Source organism: Netta rufina (genome assembly GCF_964035555.1).
Source record: "Netta rufina genome assembly, chromosome: 1".
NCBI lineage: Eukaryota > Metazoa > Chordata > Aves > Anseriformes > Anatidae > Netta > Netta rufina.
Genome location: NC_140123.1, coordinates 127245118 through 127267786, shown reverse-complemented (window position 1 = coordinate 127267786; position 22669 = coordinate 127245118). Strand labels below are relative to the sequence as shown.

The 22669-nt window shown below is 46.9% G+C and overlaps 2 protein-coding genes across 2 annotated transcripts; both read right to left on the bottom strand.

Annotated features, from left to right (window-relative positions):
• Nucleotides 1-9457: 9457 nt before the first annotated feature.
• Nucleotides 9458-10396, bottom strand: LOC311217599 (olfactory receptor 2A2-like; the record flags this gene model as incomplete). The annotated part of the gene is made up of 1 exon (XM_084299813.1): nt 9458-10396. One exon carries the CDS (start codon nt 10394-10396, stop codon nt 9458-9460), a length of 939 nt encoding a protein of 312 aa, XP_084155939.1.
• A 5225-nt stretch (nt 10397-15621) lies between these two features.
• LOC311217541 (histone H2A-like) lies at nt 15622-16131 on the bottom strand (the record flags this gene model as incomplete). The annotated part of the gene is made up of 1 exon (XM_084299669.1): nt 15622-16131. One exon carries the CDS (start codon nt 16129-16131, stop codon nt 15622-15624), a length of 510 nt encoding a protein of 169 aa, XP_084155795.1.
• Nucleotides 16132-22669: the final 6538 nt, after the last annotated feature.

Here is a 22669-nt window from a genome sequence, read left to right as displayed (position 1 = left end):
GAATCCTTCTCTCTCCATCTTCGTTGAACCCCTGTGTAAAGCAGAAGGGAGTAACAGAGCCAGTGTGTTTCCCTGCATTCAGAGAACCAGCATACTGCAAAGGAACAAGGTGTTCCTCCTCAATCGCACACCAAGTGGCCAAAAGGAGAAGAGTCACACGTCCAGCTGTGCTCTCTGACAGTCTCAGCTTTTCACAGAGCATTAATGGGCATGGAGCTAACGGCCACCAACTGAGGGCCACCAACAGAGCCACCTTGTGCCACAGGTGCAGCGGAACTCCAGGAGCTTTGTTGCTGGAGGAAAGGTCATCCACAGGGGGGCACAAGGAGACTCCTACTTCACTGAAAGGCTCTGCAGCCACCTGGGTCATAAGGATAAGACCATTCTTCCCTCCACAAGGTGGTATGAAAAGAGAAAATGGCAGGAATGATGCGGAGGATGTGCAAAGTATCTGGAGTTACCGTGCTTCAGAAATGAGGAGCAGGAACACAGGAGCCAAGCAGTCCCTTCCAGTCTAACTTGTTCTATGACTTGGTGCACGCCAAAATTACCTCTGTCTCTGAGCTGCAAGCAAGTGGGAGGATAAGAGTATAATAAAGGCAGTGCAGCTGTGTTACAGACCCAGATACTCAAACACCGCAGGTAGCACGCTAATCCTTTGCTTACCGGTCCTTCACAATGTTCTTCTCAGCTACCTCACCATGTCCCTCCCATCCACTGTGGAAATGGTACAGCAACAGATAGAAGTCACTTTGACGGTGACTTTTAATGGGTTAGAGATTTGTTTGTGGCATAGGTGCCTTGGGAGAGGGATTTGGCTTCCTCAATCATCTCTGTGTTCTAGAAACTGCCGCACTCTCTGGCTATAGCTTCTGCAGGGTTCAACTAGGAATGAAACAATGCATCTCTTTTGTCCATGCTTAGGGTTGGAAAAGAAGGAATATTTTTCTCTAGTAGATGAACAACTCTTCAAACCAGACAGAAAGTGACTAACCATTTTTGACATTTAGCATATTTATACGAGTGAGCAGAGCTATGGCTGGCTAGTGTTGCTGAAGTGTATGCTAGCCTTTCCGTTTCTCCTACATTGAAAGATGACAGATGTCTCAATTGCTGCATGTTTCAAAGGAAGGTCTCAAGAACAGGCAACTGCAGTTATTCTCCTGAATGTATATGTAAGGAAGGAACCTACAAAGACCTGCTTCATATGAGGGGCAGGAAGATTTATTTTTACATCCTCCATACTCTTGCCAAGTAGAACAATGCAGATTTAATTGCCTTTGCAGAGGAATTTTTTGTTGAATGTGCTCAATCATTTTGAAAATCCCTTCCCAGTTAGTGGCCTTGTTTTCTTGGAGGGATGATCCTGCAGGCAATTAATTTAATGGGAGCCAGTAGAACAGTGGAATATCTAGCACTAGTTAGATGTGTAAACACAGGGACTGAGGAAGATTTTCCAAAGCATAATTGTCAGCAAAGGGATCTGCAGAAAGAAAGATATTTGAAATATGGGTAAACAGGAACACACTAAGGATCTACATTCTGAGTCGGGGCCAATGCAGAGTGCAGGAGTCTCCACTGGCTCAGTCAAATGAACTTCTGTGGGCACCAGCATGGGAAAACCACCCACAGCTATTTTCTGCACTGCAGCTGTCATCATGTTCACTTCCTGCATAGGAGGTCTCAGAGCTAAAGGTGTGCTGTCCTGGTTTCAGTTAGCACAGAATTAATTTTCTTCCTAGTAGCTGGTGGAATGCTGTGTTTTGGCTTAGAATGAGAAGAGTGCTGATAACACCCCGATGCTTTACTTGTTGCAGAGCAGTGCTTATACTAAGCCAAGGACATCTCAGCCTTTGCTCTGTCCTGCCAACGGGCAGGCTGGGGGTGCAGTAAGAGCTGGGAGGGGACAGACCCAGGACAGGTGACCCAAACTAGCCAAAGGGGTATTCCATACCATCTGACGTCATGCTAAACAATATATAGGGGTGGCTAGCCGGGGGGAGGGGGCCGGACTGCTCGGGGTTAGGCTGGGCATCGGTCAGCGGGTGGTGAGCAATTGCATTGTGCATCACTTGTTTGTACATACTATTATTACTTTCGTATTATCCCCATTGTATCATCATTATTATTATTGTTATTATTATTTTTGTTATTTTTTTTTTTTTCCTGTCTTATTAAACTGTCTTTATCTCAACTCACGGGCTTCACTTTCCATTTCTCTCCCCCGTCCCAGAGAGGGAGGGGGGAGGGTGAGCGAACGGCTGCGTGGTGTTTAGCTGCCGGTCGGGTTAAACCACGACAGTCTTTTTGGCGCCCAACGTGGGGCCCGAAAGGTTGAGATAACGGCAGATCTGATCAGAGTGTGTTAAACTAAAATTGGTGTAAGGATTAGACCTGCTTAATAGTCACTTGTCATGATGCTGATTGCTTTAATCACAACTCTGCTGCGCCTGTTTTCCAAATTGAGTATTATAGTACATTATTTTCCGTATTTGCTCTCTGTAGTGTTGTTTCTCCTCTCCGGGCCCTGGTTTCAGACCATTATGGTACTAAGTGTTATAGCAATGGCTTATGAGACGATAAGATATCTGGTCATGACTCTAACTTGGTATTTATACTCAGTAACATCGTGGACTCTGTACTTTGGAAACAGCATCTTGGGAACTATTAGCAATTATACCTATTGTTTTTCTCCATTAGAGAGTCAATCTGTGGAGGGGAAAGGGGAGGATATTTTTCCTTACTTGCTTACTCTCCCTTTCTCTTTCACCACCCCTGTATCCTCCTGGGTCACTCTGCCTTCCTCCTTCACCACCCTCTTATCCCCTGAGCTTGTCACAATAGCTCTCCAAGATATTGAATATTTCTGGAATACTCAGAATACCATAGTCTTGTTGTTCTGCCTCATGAATGCACTTCAGATTCTGCTTAAAGTTAAACAACTACTTATGAAGCTCATCCGGAGATCTGCCCGGAGGCAGTATAGTTGTGGGTGGCAGGGAGTATGGGTGGATATGGGCAGGCATCTAGAGCAGTTGGCACCCCCAGTGTGTTGGAAATTCACCCCTGAACAATGGCAAAATCCTCAAAAACTGGCAGAATGCTTGAAAAAAAGGTGTAATGATTCTGGCAGTTCCAAAGTAACACAAATCATTGTAACGTGCTGGGGCCTGGCTCATGCCTATCGAGCTGCCATTGATACTGCTGTCAACTTAGTGACAGACCCTGCGGCCACTCCAAACCCTGTGACAGATCCAACGGCCACTGTGACCCCTACGGTGGATTCTGCAGCCGCTCCAGTCCCAGCTCCTGCAGCCGCTCCAGTCCCAGCTCCTGCAGCCGCTCCAGTCCCAGCTCCTGCAGCCGCTCCAGTCCCAGCTCCTGCAGCCGCTCCAGTCCCAGCTCCTGCAGCTGCTCCAGTCCCAGTTCCTGCAGTCGCTCCAGTTCCAGCTCCGGCCGCTACTCCAGTCCCAGTTCCTGCAACTGCTCCAGCTCCAGCTCCTGAAGCCGCTCCAGCTCCAGCTCCTGCAGCTGCTCCAGTCCCAGTTCCTGCAGTCGCTCCAGTTCCAGCTCCGGCCGCTACTCCAGTCCCAGTTCCTGCAACTGCTCCAGTCCCAGCTTCTGAAGCCGCTCCAGCTCCAGCTCCTGAAGCCGCTCCAGCTCCAGCTCCTACTGCTGCTCCAGTCCCAGCTCCTGCAACTGCTCCAGCTCCAGCTCCAGCTCCTGTAGCCGCTACAGCTCTGGTTCCTGCAACTGCTCCAGCTCCTGTAGCCGCTCCAGCTCCTGTGGCCGTGTCAGAGAAATGAGCTGTAGCAGTGCAAGTTGACCCTGCAGAGGGCATTCCAACCCCTGTGGCAGACCCTGTAACAAAGTCAGAGAAACGAGCAGTAGCAGTGCAAGCTGCCCCTGTAGAGAAGGTGAAAATATGGTACAGAAATTCAAGTCGTTTAGAACGCAGAGAGTCTTCTGCCAATCCAGGTAAGGCTTCTGCCAAAACTAAGTATAGAGATGACGAAGATGATGACGACGCTGGGCCGTCAAGGATTCAGGAGGAGGAAGATGAGGATGCCGAAAGAGCAACAGTAACTACCCGAAGCCTAAACGAGCGCGAGCTACGAGATGTGCGAAAAGATTTTGGTCGCTGTATAGGTGAGCAGCTTGTCACCTGGCTGCTCCGGTGCTGGGACTCTGGAGCCAATTGTGTGGAATTAGACGGCAGGGAAGCCAAGCGGCTGGGATCCCTTGCTCGAGACGCCGGCATTGACAAAGCAATTGCAGATGGAGCACGACCCACCAGCCTCTGGAGGCGTCTCCTCTCAGCTGTGAGGGAAAGGTATCCCTTCAAGGAAGATATTTTATGTCTACCAGGCAAGTGGACCACTATGGAGAAGGGAATCCAGTACCTGAGGGAATTAGCCGTACGGGAAGTGATTTATGAGGATCCAGACCTCAATCAAACATCCACAGATCCAGATGAAGTCAAGTGTACACGACCCATGTGGCGGAAGTTTGTACGGAGTGCACCATCATCATATGCCAGCTCATTGGCAATAATGGCCTGGAAAGAGGATGAGGAACCCACAGTGGGTGAAGCGGCTAAACAACTCCGGCAGTACGAAGAAAGTCTCTCCTCTTCCTTACAGGCCTGCGTCTCAGCTGTGGAGAAACTTTCTGAAAAGGTTCACCAACTTGAAGAGAGATTATTCTCCTTCGCACCTGTACAAAGCAGTGTCTCAGCTGTCAGGGGTAGGCGTTCACCCACACAAGGAAGACGATATGGTGGGTACTCACCCCGTGCCACCCTGTGGTTTTACTTACGAGACCATGGAGAGGACATGAGAAAGTGGGATGGAAAATCTACCGCGACCCTAGAGGCACGGGTACGTGAGTTGCAAAAGAAAACAATCAGGAAAAAGGGATTCTCCGAAAAGTTTGCTGCTCCAACTTCCAGCAGACAGTCCTTCAAACACAGAAACGAGGAAGATTCTGACCAGGATTAGGGGGGCCCTGCCTCCAGCCAGGGGGAGGAAAGGGACAATCGAGTTTATTGGACTGTGTGGATTCGATGGCCTGGCACATCACGCGCACAGAAGTATAAGGCTTTAGTAGACACCGGTGCACAATGTACTATAATGCCATCGAGCTATAAAGGACCAGAGCCCATCTATATTTGTGGAGTGACAGGGGGATCTCAGCAGTTGACTGTATTGGAGGCTGAAGTGAGTCTGACTGGGAATGAGTGGGAAAAGCACCGCATTGTGACTGGTCCGGATGCTCCATGTATCCTTGGCATAGACTATCTTAGAAGAGGATACTGCAAGGACCCAAAAGGGTTCCGGTGGGCTTTTGGTATTGCTGCCTTAGAGACAGAGGGCATTAAACAATTATCTACCTTGCCTGGTCTCTCAGAGGACCCCTCTGTTGTGGGGTTGCTGAGGGTCGAAGAACAGCAAGTGCCAATTGCTACCACAACTGTGCACCGGCGGCAATATCGCACCAACCGAGACTCCCTGATTCCCATCCATAAGCTAATTCGTCAATTGGAGAGCCAAGGAGTGATCAGCAAGACTCATTCACCTTTCAATAGTCCCATATGGCCAGTGCGAAAGTCTAATGGCGAGTGGAGACTAACAGTGGACTATCGCGGCTTGAACGAAGTCACGCCACCACTGAGTGCTGCAGTGCCGGACATGCTGGAACTTCAGTATGAACTTGAATCGAAGGCAGCCAAGTGGTACGCCACAATTGATATCGCTAATGCATTTTTCTCCATCCCTCTAGCAGCAGAGTGCAGGCCACAATTTGCCTTCACTTGGAGGGGAGTCCAATATACTTGGAATAGGCTGCCCCAGGGGTGGAAACACAGCCCTACCATTTGCCATGGGCTGATCCAGTCTGCACTAGAGCAGGGGGAAGCTCCTGAACACCTGCAGTACATCGATGACATTATTGTGTGGGGTGACACAGCAGAGGAAGTTTTCGAGAAAGGGAAGAAAATAGTCCAAATCCTTCTGAAAGCCGGTTTTGCCATAAAACAAAATAAAGTCAAAGGACCTGCACGGGAGATCCAGTTTTTAGGAATAAAATGGCAAGATGGACGTCGTCAAATCCCAATGGATGTGATCAACAAAATAACAGCTATGTCTCCACCAACTAACAAAAAAGAAACACAGACTTTCCTAGGTGTTGTGGGGTTTTGGAGAATGCACATCCCAAATTACAGTCTGATTGTAAACCCACTCTACCAAGTAACTCGCAAGAAGAATGAGTTTGAATGGGGCCCTGAACAACGACAAGCCTTTGAACAAATCAAGCAGGAAATAGTCCATGCAGTAGCCCTTGGGCCAGTTCGAACAGGACCAGATGTAAAGAATGTGCTCTACACTGCAGCCGGGGAGAACGGCCCCACCTGGAGCCTCTGGCAGAAAGAACCTGGGGAAACTCGAGGTCGGCCTCTGGGGTTTTGGAGTCGGGGATACAGAGGATCTGAGGCCCGCTATACTCCAACTGAAAAGGAGATATTGGCAGCATATGAAGGAGTTCGATCTGCTTCGGAGGTGGTCGGTACTGAAGCGCAGCTCCTCCTAGCACCCCGATTACCGGTACTAGGCTGGATGTTCAAGGGAAGGGTCCCCTCTACGCATCATGCAACTGATGCTACATGGAGCAAGTGGGTTGCACTGATTACTCAGCGGGCTCGAATAGGAAACCCCAGTCGCCCAGGAATATTGGAAGTGATCATGGACTGGCCAGAAGGCAAATACTTTGGGATATCATCAGAGGAGGAGGTGGGTCGTGCTGAAGAAGCCCCACTGTACAACCAGTTGCCAGAGAATGAAAAGAAATATGCCCTGTTCACTGATGGGTCCTGTCGTATTGTGGGGAAGCATCGGAGATGGAAGGCTGCTGTATGGAGTCCTACGCGACGAGTTGCAGAAGCTGCTGAGGGAGAAGGTGAATCGAGTCAGTTTGCAGAAGTGAAAGCCATTCAGCTGGCTTTAGACATTGCTGAACGAGAAAAATGGCCAGTTCTCTATCTCTACACCGATTCATGGATGGTAGCAAATGCCCTGTGGGGATGGTTACAGCAATGGAAGCAAAACAACTGGCAGCGTAGGGGCAAACCTATCTGGGCTGCTGCATTGTGGCAAGATATTGCTGCTCGGGTAGAGAACCTGGCTGTGAAAGTACGCCACGTAGATGCTCATGTGCCCAAGAATCGGGCTACTGAAGAACATCAAAACAACCAGCAGGTGGATCAGGCTGCTAAGATTGAAGTAGCTCAGGTGGACCTGGATTGGCAGCATAAAGGTGAATTATTTATAGCCCGATGGGCCCATGACACCTCAGGCCATCAAGGTAGAGATGCAACATACAGATGGGCTCGTGATCGAGGGGTGGACTTGACCATGGACGCTATAGCACAGGTTATTCATGACTGTGAAACATGTGCTGCAATCAAGCAAGCCAAACGGTCAAAGCCTCTTTGGTATGGAGGACGATGGCTGAAATATAAATATGGAGAGGCCTGGCAGATTGATTACATCACACTCCCTCAAACTCGCAATGGCAAGCGCCACGTACTTACAATGGTGGAAGCAACCACCGGATGGCTGGAAACATATCCTGTGCCTCATGCCACCGCCCGGAACACCATCCTGGGCCTTGAAAAGCAAGTCCTATGGCGACATGGCACCCCAGAAAGAATAGAATCAGATAATGGGACTCACTTCCGAAACAACCTTATAGACACTTGGGCCAAAGAACATGGTATTGAATGGGTGTATCACATCCCCTATCATGCACCAGCCTCCGGGAAAGTTGAACGATACAATGGCCTGTTAAAGACTACCTTGAAAGCAATGGGCGCTGGGACGTTCAAAAACTGGGATACGCATTTGGCAAAGGCCACCTGGTTAGTCAATACTAGGGGATCTACCAACCGAGCTGGACCTGCCCAATCAAACCTGTTACGTACTGTAGATGGGGATAAAGTTCCTGTAGTGCATGTAAAAAATATGCTGGGTAAAACAGTCTGGGCTACTCCTGCCTCAGGAAAAGGCAAACCTATTCGTGGAATTGTTTTCGCTCAGGGACCTGGATATACTTGGTGGGTGATGCAAAAGAACGGAGAGGTCCGGTGTGTACCTCAAGGAGATTTAATACTGGGTGAGAATAGCCCATGAACTGAATTGCACCATGTTAAATAGTATATTATACTGTATGTTATCACTACCATGATTACTATAGGTGACTAATTAGAATGTATGGAAAAGAGTGTAACCTGAGCATGACATAAATGGTATGGAATAAGGGGTGGATAGATGTCCTGGTTTCAGTTAGCACAGAATTAATTTTCTTCCTAGTAGCTGGTGGAATGCTGTGTTTTGGCTTAGAATGAGAAGAGTGCTGATAACACCCCGATGCTTTACTTGTTGCAGAGCAGTGCTTATACTAAGCCAAGGACATCTCAGCCTTTGCTCTGTCCTGCCAACGGGCAGGCTGGGGGGTGTAGTAAGAGCTGGGAGGGGACAGACCCAGGACAGGTGACCCAAACTAGCCAAAGGGGTATTCCATACCATCTGACGTCATGCTAAACAATATATAGGGGTGGCTAGCCGGGGGGAGGGGGCCGGACTGCTCGGGGTTAGGCTGGGCATCGGTCAGCGGGTGGTGAGCAATTGCATTGTGCATCACTTGTTTGTACATACTATTATTACTTTCGTATTATCCCCATTGTATCATCATTATTATTATTGTTATTATTATTTTTGTTATTTTTTTTTTTTTTCCTGTCTTATTAAACTGTCTTTATCTCAACTCACGGGCTTCACTTTCCATTTCTCTCCCCCGTCCCAGAGAGGGAGGGGGGAGGGTGAGCGAACGGCTGCGTGGTGTTTAGCTGCCGGTCGGGTTAAACCACGACATGTGCAGAAGCAAAAATCTTCACAGGATGATTCACCTTGCTAAGAAACAAAGCCCTTTAGCAAAATATTTTCCCTCTTCTTTATAATAACTGAGTTGAATCTCTAGTATCATAAGGATATAGGAAATACAATTGTGGTAGGGAAAAATCACATCTTACTAAATCAACTGGCATACTCAAAAAAAAAAAAAAAAGAAAGGAAAAAAAAGAAGAAAAAAATACAACTCTTTAAAAGTATTTTATTCTGACTCCTACTTAAAATGAAGAAGACAGACTATCTTTTTCCAGCTGTCTCAATAGCTCAGTTAAAACCTACTGCCTGCTTAGAATGTCTGTATGTGATGAAGAGCAATTAGTTATCTCTAATAAAATGAATGATAATTAGTCATTGTGTTGTGTTATTCATCAGACTGTAGAAAGAAACAGAAATAAATACATTTGTTTTGTTTTGTTTCATTTTAACTGTTTAAAATACCAAAAGAGCTCAAGAAGAAACAGCAGAAAGAGACAGGTAAAACCTTAGAGCCTGTACTACACTGAATGAAAGACTCTTTTCCTTCCCTGGAGATTCAGCAAGGCTTCCTTCACCTGTTTGTTCCTCAGAGTGTAAATCAGGGGGTTCAAACTTGGGTTGATGACACTGTAGAAGAGGGAAAGAACTTTTTCCCTCCCAGATGCATTTCCACTCCCAGGAACCATGTACATGAAAATGGCATTTCCATAAAACAGACCCACCACAATCAGGTGTGAGCCACAGGTGGACAAAGTTTTATGCCATCCTGCCACAGACTGGATGTGCAGAACAGTGGCCAGGATGTGCAGATATGAAATGAGGATTAAGACCAAGGGGAAGAGGAGGAAGCACACACAAACAGCAAAGATCAGGACTTTATTGACAGTAGTGTCAGTGCAGGCCAGCTTTAAGACAGCAAGAATTTCACAGAAGAAGTGGTCAACATTGCAGGGGCCACAGAATGGCAGCCGTAAAGCCAGAGAAGCTTGTAGTGTACCAAACATGAACCCAAAAGCCCATGAAACTGCTGTAAGGGTGATGCACAACCTCCAGTTCATGATGAGGAAGTAGCGGAGAGGATGGCAGATTGCCACATAGCGATCATAAGACATAGCAGCCAGCAGCACGCACTCTGTAAGTGCAAAGATTAAGTAAAGGTGTATCTGTGTCCCACACCCAGCAAAGGAGATGGTTCTTCCTTGTCCAAGGAGGTTCCCCAGCATATGAGGGACATTGTTGGAGGCATAGCAGATATCTACGATGGAGAGGTGGCAGAGGAAAAAGTACATAGGGCTGTGGAGGCGGTAGTCCAGGCAGATGAGCACAAAGACAAGTGCATTTCCCATCAGGGTGGCAGAGTAGAGGACAGAGAAAAGGACAAAGAGAGAGACACGCAGGACTGGGTTGCTGGAGAACCCGAGGAGGATGAATTCTGTGACAGCTGTTTGATTCTGCATGCTGTGCTGAAGGTGCAACAGCACAAACCAAGACTGCTAAGACCTGGAAGGGAAGGAATGAGGGAAAGAAAAGAAAAATGAGAGTTTTTGTATGAATGTCATGTCCTTTCTTCTTCCCACTGCAGCTTCCATCTCACCCCTTTTCCCCCCTTCTTCACTGGAAGGTGCATAATACTCTAACCATGCTGAGCAATGTAGATTTGAATTGCAAGCTCTAGACTTTGCATAAACTTAAAACTTCTTTAAGCAATCTTGCACAATTGTACTGTCTAGCTTTCCCCTGATGTTTTTCTTTTTCTGTTGTTGTTGGGTGTTTTTGTTGTTGTTTTCTGGTGTGTGTGTGATTTCTCTGTTGGAGAAAATAACAGCTCTTTATCATGAAGAAGATGGCAGATGTTGATTAAGATGAAGGTAAAACATCTTAAATAGCAGCTACTTTAAATTAAGTCAATATAAAAATAAATGCATCATTTGCAGAATAATAGTTTTTTCTATTAATCCAGAACAGTGTTTCTAATCCAGCACTGTGAGTCCTTTAAGTCAGTGAAGTGCATTCATATTGAATCCTGCAGTTGCTTGATATGTAATTTTATATCTAACTTCACTTCAGATTACTGAACAAACAGAGCTACGCTTGGAGGTACAGTACATATTATTGCTAAGAAAATGTTACTAGTATTTATACAAAGGAGTTTCCTTACCTATAATATCAAAACAAATGTGCTTTTCTCAGCTCTGTGTTTCTTATTAGGGAAATCTTGTTAGCAGGTTCTGAAGTACTTTCTCAGGCAGTAGGTGAAACCAGACTGTTCCACTCCTTTCAGCTTCCTTAATTCATTTGTTTTTAAAGCCAAAGTTTTCTATGCAATGTGTCTGAAGGGACACTGTTTTGATTGCCAACAGGCAGCACAAAAAGGAATCTCAAGCAGAAATCCCCAGGGTTCAGTGTCTGAACTCTAGGGATCCTTTCTGAAAGTAAGCACTTACACTTTATTCTGAATTAGATGTGGCATTGTACTTACAAAGGCCTCTTCTCCCACCTCTACTATAAGAGCTACAACATGTTGTCTTGGGAAGGCAGATATCTATTCCTGCAGATAAAGTAAGATTAGATTATTTTTAATATTTGGTAGCTAGAATACATTTTGAATGTAATACAGAAGACACAAAGCCTTGTCTGAAACTTCCTTATTTGTCTGATACACCCTTAGGATTCCTCCTAACTGCAGATCCATCTGATTCAGCATTCTGCTGCAGGCAGTTCTGGCTGCCAAGGTTCCAGTTTCTTCTCCTTCTAAAACTATTAATATGTATATTGTAAACAGTTACATTGAGGCACAGTAATAACAACAAAAGCCAAAGACAAAATGGAGAGTGGAGAAAACTTCTTTTAAATTCCATTAGTTTTTGCTCCCAGCAAGTAGTTTATGGATGCTAGGCCTGGGTGAGCACTGTGCCACTTACTCATGACTGTAGAAAAGGGAAAGAACTTTTCCCCTCCTACATGCATTACATCAGGGGCTCACATCCAGGATATCACCAAGAGACTGCCAAGCCTCGTACAGCCTAATGACTATTATCCACTGCTATTGTTTCATGTCCAGGCAAACCTTTATTGAGAGGTCCAGTCATTCCCACAGCAACCATGGCCTGTGTCAGCTTTGTTCTGCCCACAGTAGCAAGCAAACACCTGTGTATGAGACATATCAGGGAAGTGATCCAGTGGAAACTACATCATGGTAAATGGCTTGGCTTTTAGCCAGCTAATTTTCTGTTCTGCCTCTCTGAACCACCTTGCAAATACTCATAATAGCACCAAAGATGGGTCAGGTGTGCAAAGCAGGCTTGCATGGTCATTTCTGGCTCAAGAACGTAACTTTTATGCTTATAAATTCAGAGACGTACTGCATAGAAAAAGAATTTTAATATGCATTTTCACTGAACAATACTGATGTGTTTTTACACCAGTAGGCATAAGTAGGCTAAGTACCACATAGACCACTCAGGCCCCCCATGGACAGAAGGGGGAAAGAATTGGTGCTCACAGAAGTTTGTTTGACTGAGGCAGTGAATATTCCTGCACTCCATATTGGCCCCGACTCCAGATGTAGGTTATAGACTCAGGATGGTTACAGCCAGATAGTGCAGCTGTTTCTACACGACAGAAATGACTGAGAAAGCCAAATCCCTCTCCCAAGGCACCTATGCCACAAACAAATCTCTAACCCATTAAAAGTCACCGTCAAAGTGACTTCTATCTGTTGCTGTACCATTTCCACAGTGGATGGGAGGGACATGGTGAGGTAGCTGAGGAGAACATTGTGAAGGACCGGTAAGCAAAGGATTAGCGTGCTACCTGCGGTGTTTGAGTATCTGGGTCTGTAACACAGCTGCACAGCCTTTATTATACTCTTATCCTCCCACTTGCTTGCAGCTCAGAGACAGAGGTAATTTTGGCGTGCACCAAGTCATAGAACAAGTTAGACTGGAAGGGACTGCTTGGCTCCTGTGTTCCTGCTCCTCATTTCTGAAGCATGGTAACTCCAGATACTTTGCACATCCTCCGCATCATTCCTGCCATTTTCTCTTTTCATACCACCTTGTGGAGGGAAGAATGGTCTTATCCTTATGACCCAGGTGGCTGCAGAGCCTTTCAGTGAAGTAGGAGTCTCCTTGTGCCCCCCTGTGGATGACCTTTCCTCCAGCAACAAAGCTCCTGGAGTTCCGCTGCACCTGTGGCACAAGGTGGCTCTGTTGGTGGCCCTCAGTTGGTGGCCGTTAGCTCCATGCCCATTAATGCTCTGTGAAAAGCTGAGACTGTCAGAGAGCACAGCTGGACGTGTGACTCTTCTCCTTTTGGCCACTTGGTGTGCGATTGAGGAGGAACACCTTGTTCCTTTGCAGTATGCTGGTTCTCTGAATGCAGGGAAACACACTGGCTCTGTTACTCCCTTCTGCTTTACACAGGGGTTCAACGAAGATGGAGAGAGAAGGATTCTTCTGGAGCCCGGTGCTGCTTCAGCTCAGTAGAATCTGAAGCTTTCAGTAGCAACAGGGAACATTTTAATTCAGCAAAACGCTGTCCTGCCGAGTGGCTGAGCCGGCTGGACACACCCGTACTGGGGATTGAGGGAATGGTATATATCTCCAGTATGCTCATCCAACACCTTGCTCAAGGGCTTTTTCTCCTCGGGCTTGAGGCTTACTTCCACTCCTCTCTCCCACATCCTTCCTCATTAGGACATTGACAGGAATCACTAGGAGGTAGATCAGACTTTAGCCATGTTTTGCTTTTGAAATTATTTGGATTTAACCTCCTGAGTGCAAGTCCTTGCTAATATGACTCTGTTTGGCCACACAAGCATGAACCTGCACTCTACCCCACTGTTATTTTCCCCTGGACTTTACACAGCTGACCCAAACCAAGTGCACAAGATACGGGTGTCTTTCTTTCAAGACCTTCCTTCTAATCACAAGGCATTATTGTATTTCCGTCACGGGCCAGGTCTTCAGCAGCTTCACCTTTCACGGCTCAACAAAGGCCAGGGCCACCAGGGCATCTAAGCACCCGAACTGCAGCCAGTGTTTGGTATGTTGCACAATGAGGTGCTCAGAAGAGCATTTCTTTCTCCCCATCTCCAGTCCCGCACAGTCTCTGGCAGTTTTCTCAGCAGGGATCTCTGTTTGGTTTGGCCAGTGGTTGACAGCCTCTGGGATTTGGAGAGGGGTTTCAGAGTGTTTGTGCATCTGCAAATCAGATTCACCTGAGCCCTAAGATGGCAAGAGAAGCACTGCTGCACAGTACAAAGGAAGGGAGCAAATGGCTCTCTTCCAGCGAGCAGGGGTGGATTGTGAAACAGGTGGAAGAATGGGGGAGGAAATGGATGAGAAGGGGAGCCGAAAGGTAAGCTAAGAACAGGGGAAACCCCAACTTTTATCTGATGGTGACCAGGCAACAAATGCTCCAGGAGCAGTGCCTGTGCCTGACCTTCCCAGAAGCCAATGCATTGCCATAGTGTGAACTGAGCCAGTGGGACACAGGGCCAGTGCTCAGTGCTGTGGGTAATGGAGCCTGTGTCAAGAGATGAGCCGCATGAGGCATCATTAAGGAGTCGGAGCATAAATGATAACAAGCCTGATGGGGCTTCTGATAATTGCACAGGGGGGCTCTGAGGATAAACTCCCCAGTGTCATCGTTGTGCTGCAGCTGAAGGCCACGGTGGAGGTTGTTAAAGAGTTCTTGTATTGGAAAGCATTTCTGTCTGCCGGGGATGATGTTGGGGGCTAGCCACACAGAACATCCAAGGAACACTTCATGAAGTCCCCAGGGCTGTGAGCAAAGTCAACGCGGCAGCACACAGTCCCTCCCTCAAGACAAAGACCAATGATGACCATTTGCAGCTCTGCCCCCCTTGGCCACTGCCATGCCTGTTCCACACACCTCTCCATCTGACCAGCCAGGAGGAGATTTTCTGAGACGGTGCAAACAGATGCTACCCCCAGGTGGGAGCTCCTCTAAGAAGAAGCTCCTGCAAGAACCCTAATCCCAAAGGCCTTCTTAGAGACCCCATGGGCAGGTGGCCCTTCCCCCTGGCAAAAAGATAAGAGTGGGGCAATGCTGTGGAAGAGAAGTGCCTTTTCTTTGGCCCAAGAGCTGCCCTGCCTCGTCAGGAGCATCCCCTGCTCCTCCCACGAAGGGAATGAGCGATGTGGTGGAGAGACCATGCTTGGACAACCCTGTCACATGGACAAGGGGCTGAGAGTGACCTGCTCCTCTCTGGTCACTGTCAGGTGCCACTTTGATCACCCACACGACCCCTCGTTGCCCCACATGCTCTCCCTCTCTCTGCTGTCATGCTTAGTCTCTTGTGCAGGAACCATTCTTTCCTGGACAGGGAAGGCAGTGCAGTGAGAAGGCGCTGGAAGCTCAGCTGCTGGCAAAATGCTGAAAGGCAGATTGGGACCCTGAGCAATTCTTCCACAGATTCTTCCCCGCTGTGACACTGCCAGGTGTCACTGTTTAACAAAGCAGTCCACTGACGGGGTGTCCCCTCCTTGCTGTCCCCCATCGTCCCTCTCCCCACTGCACCACCTAGCATCCACAAGGCATGCCTCAGGCACAACACAACATTTCAAGGACTTTTATTAGACCATTTGACCAGAGCGGTGGATTTGGCAAGAGACGGGCAAGTGGCCATGCTGCTCTGGGGCAGGAATTTCTGTTTTCACTTGGCAGCGACAGCAGCGGTGGCACGGGCAGGTGCAGCCCGTTGCCTGCGCCTTCTCCTCCTATCCTTGGCCTTCCTCTTTCTGGAGGGTGCGGCCACGCGCTGGCTTTGGGGGACAGCCCTGCTGTGGTGCCTGGGCTTGCCTAGCAGGAGCTGCTTGAGCGCAGAGCTGTTCCGCACAGCCATCTGCAAGTGGCCCGGGGAAATGCGATGTTGGTTGCTCCTCTTGGAAATCTTCCCAGCCATGTCCATGGTCTTGTGCGTCACCCACTGCAGCACAGCAGCCAGAAAGACGGGGGCCCTGGCTCCAAGGCGCTCGGCGAACCGGCCTCTGCGCAGCTGCCTGTCGATGCGGCTCACAGGGAAGAGCAGCCCAGCCCGGGAGGAGCGGGAAGAGCGGCTCTTCTTGGCCTTTGCTCCCCGGCCTGTGGGGGGGCCCCCAGAGCACGTCGCTTCAGGCTCCCGCTCCTGCTCAGGCACCACGCAGACCTCCTCTGCTTCGGACATGCTGCTCGCGGCTCAATCCCGAGGCGTCTCCAGGCTGCGCGGGAGGATCTCCCTGCGTCCTGACTGCCTTGCCCCTGCTCTCGCTGTCCTTGTTGGCCCTGGCGGTTGCTTTCCGACCGCAGGCCCTGCCTGCCCCTGCCCGTGCCTGTGCCCAGCCTGTCCGAGCACTGCGTGTAGCAGGGTGTCCCCACGTGCGCTGCCCAGCGCCCACCCCTCTGGAGATGGGCTCCGCACCAGGCTCTCTCCTGCGCAGGCTCTGGTCCTTTATCCCCTGGAGGGGACCAGCAGGCAGGAGTCCCCCTGTGACCTCACCCCCCTGCCTGTGACCTCACCCAGCAGGGGGCTCAGGGACCACCCTGCTCCTGCTCCTCCATTGCCATGGCAGAGGCTGTCCCCACACCTGGCCTTGCCAGGATCAGCCTCCTCCCTGCTCTCCGGCCTGGCCCTGCCCTGTGACCTCTCTGCGTCAGAGGCTGCCTCCCGCCTCCAGCCCAAACCCACATTTCCACTCCAGGGGAGACAACCTCCCTCCCCTCGGCTCTCCCCATGTCTCAGGATCACGGGGCCATAGCACAGGGCTTCTGCAGTCACAAGGAGCCTTCCGACCCCAATCAGACCACCCTCTGCTCGAGCGGGGTCAGCTACAGCAGCTTGCCCTGGCCGGGGTCCAGTTGGGTTTGGAAGAGCTCCGCAGCTGGAGACTCTACAACCTCTCAGGGTGACCTCGCTGCACCTCCTCCAGGCTGAACAGTCCCAGTGCTCTCGGCCTTACCTTCCAACCAAAGCCCTCATTTTCCCTAGCCTTCCATGTACTTTTCTTGCATCTTCCGTTTCCTCGTTCTCTTCCCCTTCCCTCTCCTTCCCTGTTGGGCAGTTGGGCAGGTCAAGGTGGAGAGTGACCCAGACAGAAGGAATGCCAATCCCAGCCCGACGCCTGCTGTGGCTAAGCAAGAAACAGGTCCCTGGGGTGTGGCTGCCTGGGACAGGTTCATGTGGGCAGGGCTGTGAGGGAGCAATGTCTCGAGAACATCTCGAGAACACCTGCATGATATTGCTGGCAGAGGGTGCTGTGCCTGCTGAACTTCACTCCAGAGGCAATGCAGGCAACATGCTCTGCCTGGATGTGAATCCCAAGGTCTCTTCAAGTGCCTTCCTTCAAGACTGAAAAGTTTCAGAGACCTTTCTTTGTGATTTCTGTAAGTTCAGCCTCCTTGGCTTTTTGTAGCAGTACAGGGAGATTTCCAGATGACACTTGTTGTTGCTGTTGTGGTTGATGCTATTGTTATTATTTTCATTTTTATTAAACTAAGAAACTCATACCAAGGTGTCATTTAAGCTCTTTGTAGGTCCTCTCCCTGCTCACATTGCCCAAAGCGGGCTTCACACTTCCAACTCTTCCCTAGTTGAAGAAACTTCATGTCTCTAAGTATCCAGAGAGATGCCAATTAAAGCAAATCCCAACCAATCCTGTTTCCCCGCTGTTGTTAATTTATCAACTATTTGCTGTCACACAAATCCTAGAATTTCAGGATAGCTTTACCAGTGGCAGCCTGATGAAGTGCAGAGGCAGTGCCTGCCAAAGAAGGGTGGCAGCTGGAGTTGCTTTCCTTCCCTCCGGGTCACCGCTAGCAGAGGTGTGGAGGAGTTAAACCATGCTGCTTAGAATGGAAGCAATATCTCACAGACCCAGAGCTTTGCCTTTTTTTGTTGTTTTATTTTTTGTTTGCTTGCTTGTGTTCTGAGACTATTGTATTTGCTGTAGTTGTGGAGTTTTAGAACCACTCTCTGGGATGACAGGAATTCAACTCTCCTTCATGCATGAGGTCACTTCAGAAACAGAGTGTTTTCAGATACCTGTACCACTGGCAGGAATGTGATCAATTTTATATTTGTCTACTGGTATTAATAGCAAATCCTTGTTGATTTCCAGTCTCCCTGAGTTCATAGCATCAATGCCATGTGATTTTTAAAGCCTCCATCTCTGTAAGCAGTCACGGATCCAAATTGGTATCTATGAAGCATGCTGCTTTTACGGCATCGCTGCTAGCAAGGGCTCCATGAATGGAGGGGGTCTCTGACTACATGGTCTTCTCTTGAACCATAGGAACCGCTTAGCATAAGAAATGTTTGGGTGGCAGTATTTTACAGATCCCTTGGACTTGGTTTTCCTGGATATCTTTAGCATATTGAAAAATAGAGGTCTATGTTTAAAATTAATAGTCAGGATTCCCAAGGTCCCACAAGTCAAACAGCCCAGGTAAAAGACTCAATACTGTAGGGGTTTTCATATGCAACAGCAGACATCAAAATGCTGTTCTTGAATTGCCATCAAGGTCTCTTGTCTGTTAAGGTCATAGCGAGTATCTTGCTGTTGTGAAGATAAAGTTCTGAAACTGCACTTTTGCCCCAGCTTTCACAGTACTGAGCACACTTGTTTGTCAAATAGTAGCTTCAGAGTAAGTTCCAAGCAGAATTGGGAGGCAGTAGGAAGACAGTGCTGCTTCTCCATATAAGAGAGCTGGGGCCTGACCATCTGCTCTGGAAAAATGAACCCCCTTCCACTCTGGGTCACGGGGGTTAAGGCTTTACTAATCATAATGGAAGGGAAACGAAAAAAAAAAAATAATAATAAAAATAAGAAATAAATTAATTAATTAATGAATTTAAAAAAAAAAAAAAAAAAAAGAAAAAAAAAAGAGAAGAAAAAAAAAAAAGAAGAAAAAAAAAAAAAACAGAAAAAAAAGAAGAAAAAAAAACAACACCCGCTTAAAACTCTGCATGCAGAGCCCTCCAAGAAAGGCAGAGAGCATTAAGGGTGTTCTGAAATAGGAAGTGGATGGCATTGCTCACGGCTGCAGCTCGGGGGAAAACCTTGTCCCACGCAAACCGCTGTGAGCTGGTTGCGACACGACGACCAGAAGATGGCAGCAGGTGACACTGAGAGCATCCAGGGATGCTCCGTTCACTGCAGAGATGCCCATTGTTTTCGTCGTCCTAAAACAGAAAACTTTATTGATCTCTGTCCTACAGGCAATTATAGGTAGGACACATGGTAAAACAAAATTCTTATCTTAAAAGTCCAATTCCTTCTCATTCACCCTGTGAAGGAAATTCTGGGAACTACAGTGATTCTAGGAACAATAACGCTCTGACCTCAAATCTACTGGCTTCTACACTCAAAGTCCGAGCCAATTTCTGCCTGCCAGTTACCTCAGTGTTTTAGCGTTTTCCCAACAATAAAGCCTTCGAGAGAGCTTTTACAGTGTTAAGGTTTACTACTCCCTGCGCTCTGCCCAGGAACACCTGCATACAATGACACTTCTACGATGTTGGAACTCCCTGCACCCTTGCATGGAGACCACACCATGAAGCAACACAGACTGCATTTCAGGATTTTCTTGCCTTGCTGCCTTGCTCTTTCTATGAAGGTTTCACCCGCATACAAAGGAGTCTTAATGTGTGGCTATGAGATTCATGACATTCTTGATCCATTTTAAGCACAAACAACTGCACAGATCTGTATGACTAGGGTAAATGAGAGCCCTAAATTCCATCTTTACCCAACAACAACTTCTAGACATCTATTTCATGTTTAAAACTGTCTTGCTCTTATTGAAATGAGAATTTTACACTGACTATATACGGATGAATGTACATCCGTTTAAAGTCATCAAATGAGATTTCATACTGCATTCAGGTTCTGATTGATAACATTCTAGTAAAAAAACTTCACCCTAAATTTACTTAGAATACTTATACTATAGTGTAATTTTAAAATAATTAAGAACAGTTGAGTATTGGGTGGTGGTTTTAAGTATAAAATCCTACTGGTTTAATTTCTATGTCAGAGAAAGTGCATTTTCTGGTAAATATTGGTTTCTTGGATCACATTTGTTCTCAGCATACCTTACAGTTGGCTTCCATAGCAATGAAAATCTATTCATGTTTGCGCTATGTATTTTTCTGAGGTAAATACTACATTGAACTGCAGAGCCTTGTAATGGAAATAATAAGTTTGGTATAAATGGTATTTGATTAGAAATTTTTATGTAGTGGCATCTTAATAAAGAGTTAGAACAAGGAATAAATTAATTGTTGCAGAATGTTATCATTCAAATACCCAGAATTCCAGGCCAGTAACTTAATGTCATAAAAATACAGTGAGAAAGAGAAGAGAAACAGTCTTGCAGCCATAAAATACTCAGGTAGGAAAATACAGGATGCTGAGACTGAGTAATTTTTCCTTATAGTTCCAAGGGGCAAGAGAGAATAGTCATGCATACATCTCAGGAAATCTCTACTTGTGGAAGATATAAATGGCACAACTAAAATTCAGTTAATAAAGATTAATAGTTATTGCCAATCAAAAAGAAGCTCTGAAGGCATGTTGAGGTACGTCTCACCTGTGGCACTACTGTTCCTTTCCAGAATACTTGGACGCATATATATCTTTGCACTTGCAAGTATGAGAGAATGAGAGAGTGAAATCTATGGCAGAATGAGCATAATTTATGTTAGTTTTGCTTAAAATAGGAATCACCTCCCACTTTCAGAAGGAGTCACATTGAGCTTACCTACAACAGGTATTTTATTTTTTTTTTTTGGTATCTAGAGAACAAGGAGCATAGCATAAAGTTTTAGAGCAGTGCTTCTACCCCATAATTTTCTTCTGTTTTCTTTGATTGTTCTGCTGAATCCTACACCACTACATGTGTTTTCATTTTAAAAACCTACTCACCAATATGCACCTTTATAAATTAAAACGCATTCTTCTCTGGAAGAAGAACTTTAAACAATCCATCTTCACTTCCTTCATTTTACCTAATTTCAACTAACTTCAACTTTCTGTGCCTCCGTGCCATACACCACAAAAGCTCAGAAAGATATTACATCAAGGAAATCCAAATAAATAACAGGGCTTATCTCTTGAAAGCAAATGTTTATTTTATTATGCAATAAACTTCCGTGCAAACATAGTACAAGACCCAGCCTTAAAGGTACTGCAAAGCATTATAAACTATAGGAGAATAAATTCCTTTGTTTATTCCAATGTGGAAAAAGAAATGGAAGGACAACAGATAATATTGTGTATTTCACTGTTGCTTTCAGTAATGTCTTCTGCCTGAGAGAAAACACAGACTCAGACTGCATGTTGTCTTCCTCCTAAACACATAGTTGAGCAGGTAATTGTGCATTATAGTTCTGTGTGCAAAATGTAGATCCTGCAACAGGCTTGTGGATATTGTACCAACAAAATATCAGGTTGCCTGAAATTGGTTGTTAGATTTATCATAGAATCATAGAATGATTTTTCTTGGAAGGGATGTTTAAGATCATCTAGTTCCTTCCAACACCCCACCCTCCCTACCCTGCCATAGGCAGGGACACCTTCCACTAAATCAGGTTGCTCAAAGCCCCATCCAACCTGGCCTTGAACACCTCCAGGGATGGAGCATCTGTATCTCCTCTGGGCAACCTGTGCCCACCACCCTCAGAGTAAGGAATTTCTTCTGAATGTCTAATCTAAATCTACCTTCTCATTTTAAAGCCATTACTCATTGTCCTATCACTATACTTCCTGTTAAAGAGGCCCGGTCTAGCTATCTTGTAGGCCTCCTTGATGTACAGGAAGACCACTGTAAGGTCTCTAAGGATTGCAGGACCTCGCACTTGGCCTTGTTGAACTTTATGAGGTTCACAAAGGCTCACCTCTCAAGTATGTCAAGGTCCCTCTGGAAGGCATCCCTTCCCTCCAGCATGTTGACAGCTCCACACAGCTTGGTGTTATTAGCAAACTTGCTGAGGGTGCATTCAGTCCTTCAGTCCATGTCACTGACAAAGATGTCAAACAGTGCTAGTTCCAGTACTGACCACTGAGGTATGTCACTTGTCATTGGTTTCCACTCGGACATTGAGCCATTGACCACAATTCTTTGAGTGTGACCATTCTGCCAACTCCTTACCCACTGAATGGTCAAATTCACATTGCTCCAATTTAGAGACAAGGATATAATGTGGGACAGTGTCAAATTCTTTGCAGAAGTCCAGGTAGATGACATCAGTTGCTCTTTCATTATCCACCAGTGCAGTAAACCCGTCCTAGATGGCCACCAGTTTTCTCAGGCATGTTTTGACCTTAGTGAAACCACTTTGGCTTTCACCTATTACTTCTTGGTCTTCCATGTGCCTTAACAGTTTCCAGGAGGATCTGCTCCATGACTTTGCTGGACACAGTGGAGAGACTGACCAGTCTATACTTCACCAGGTCTTCCTTCTTCTATTTTTAAAAATGGGGGTTATGTTTCCCCTATTCCAGACAGAGGGAACTTCATCAGACTACAAAGACTTCTCAAATATGATGGACAGTGGCTTAACAATTTCATTTGTCAGTTCCCTCAGGGTCCATAAATGCATCTCATCAGGTCCCATGGACTTTCACATTCCTTAGATGGTTTCAAACCTGATCTTCTCCTATGGTGGGTGGTTCTTCATTCTCCCAGTCCCTCCTTTGCCTTCTGTAACTTGAGCTGAACTCTTT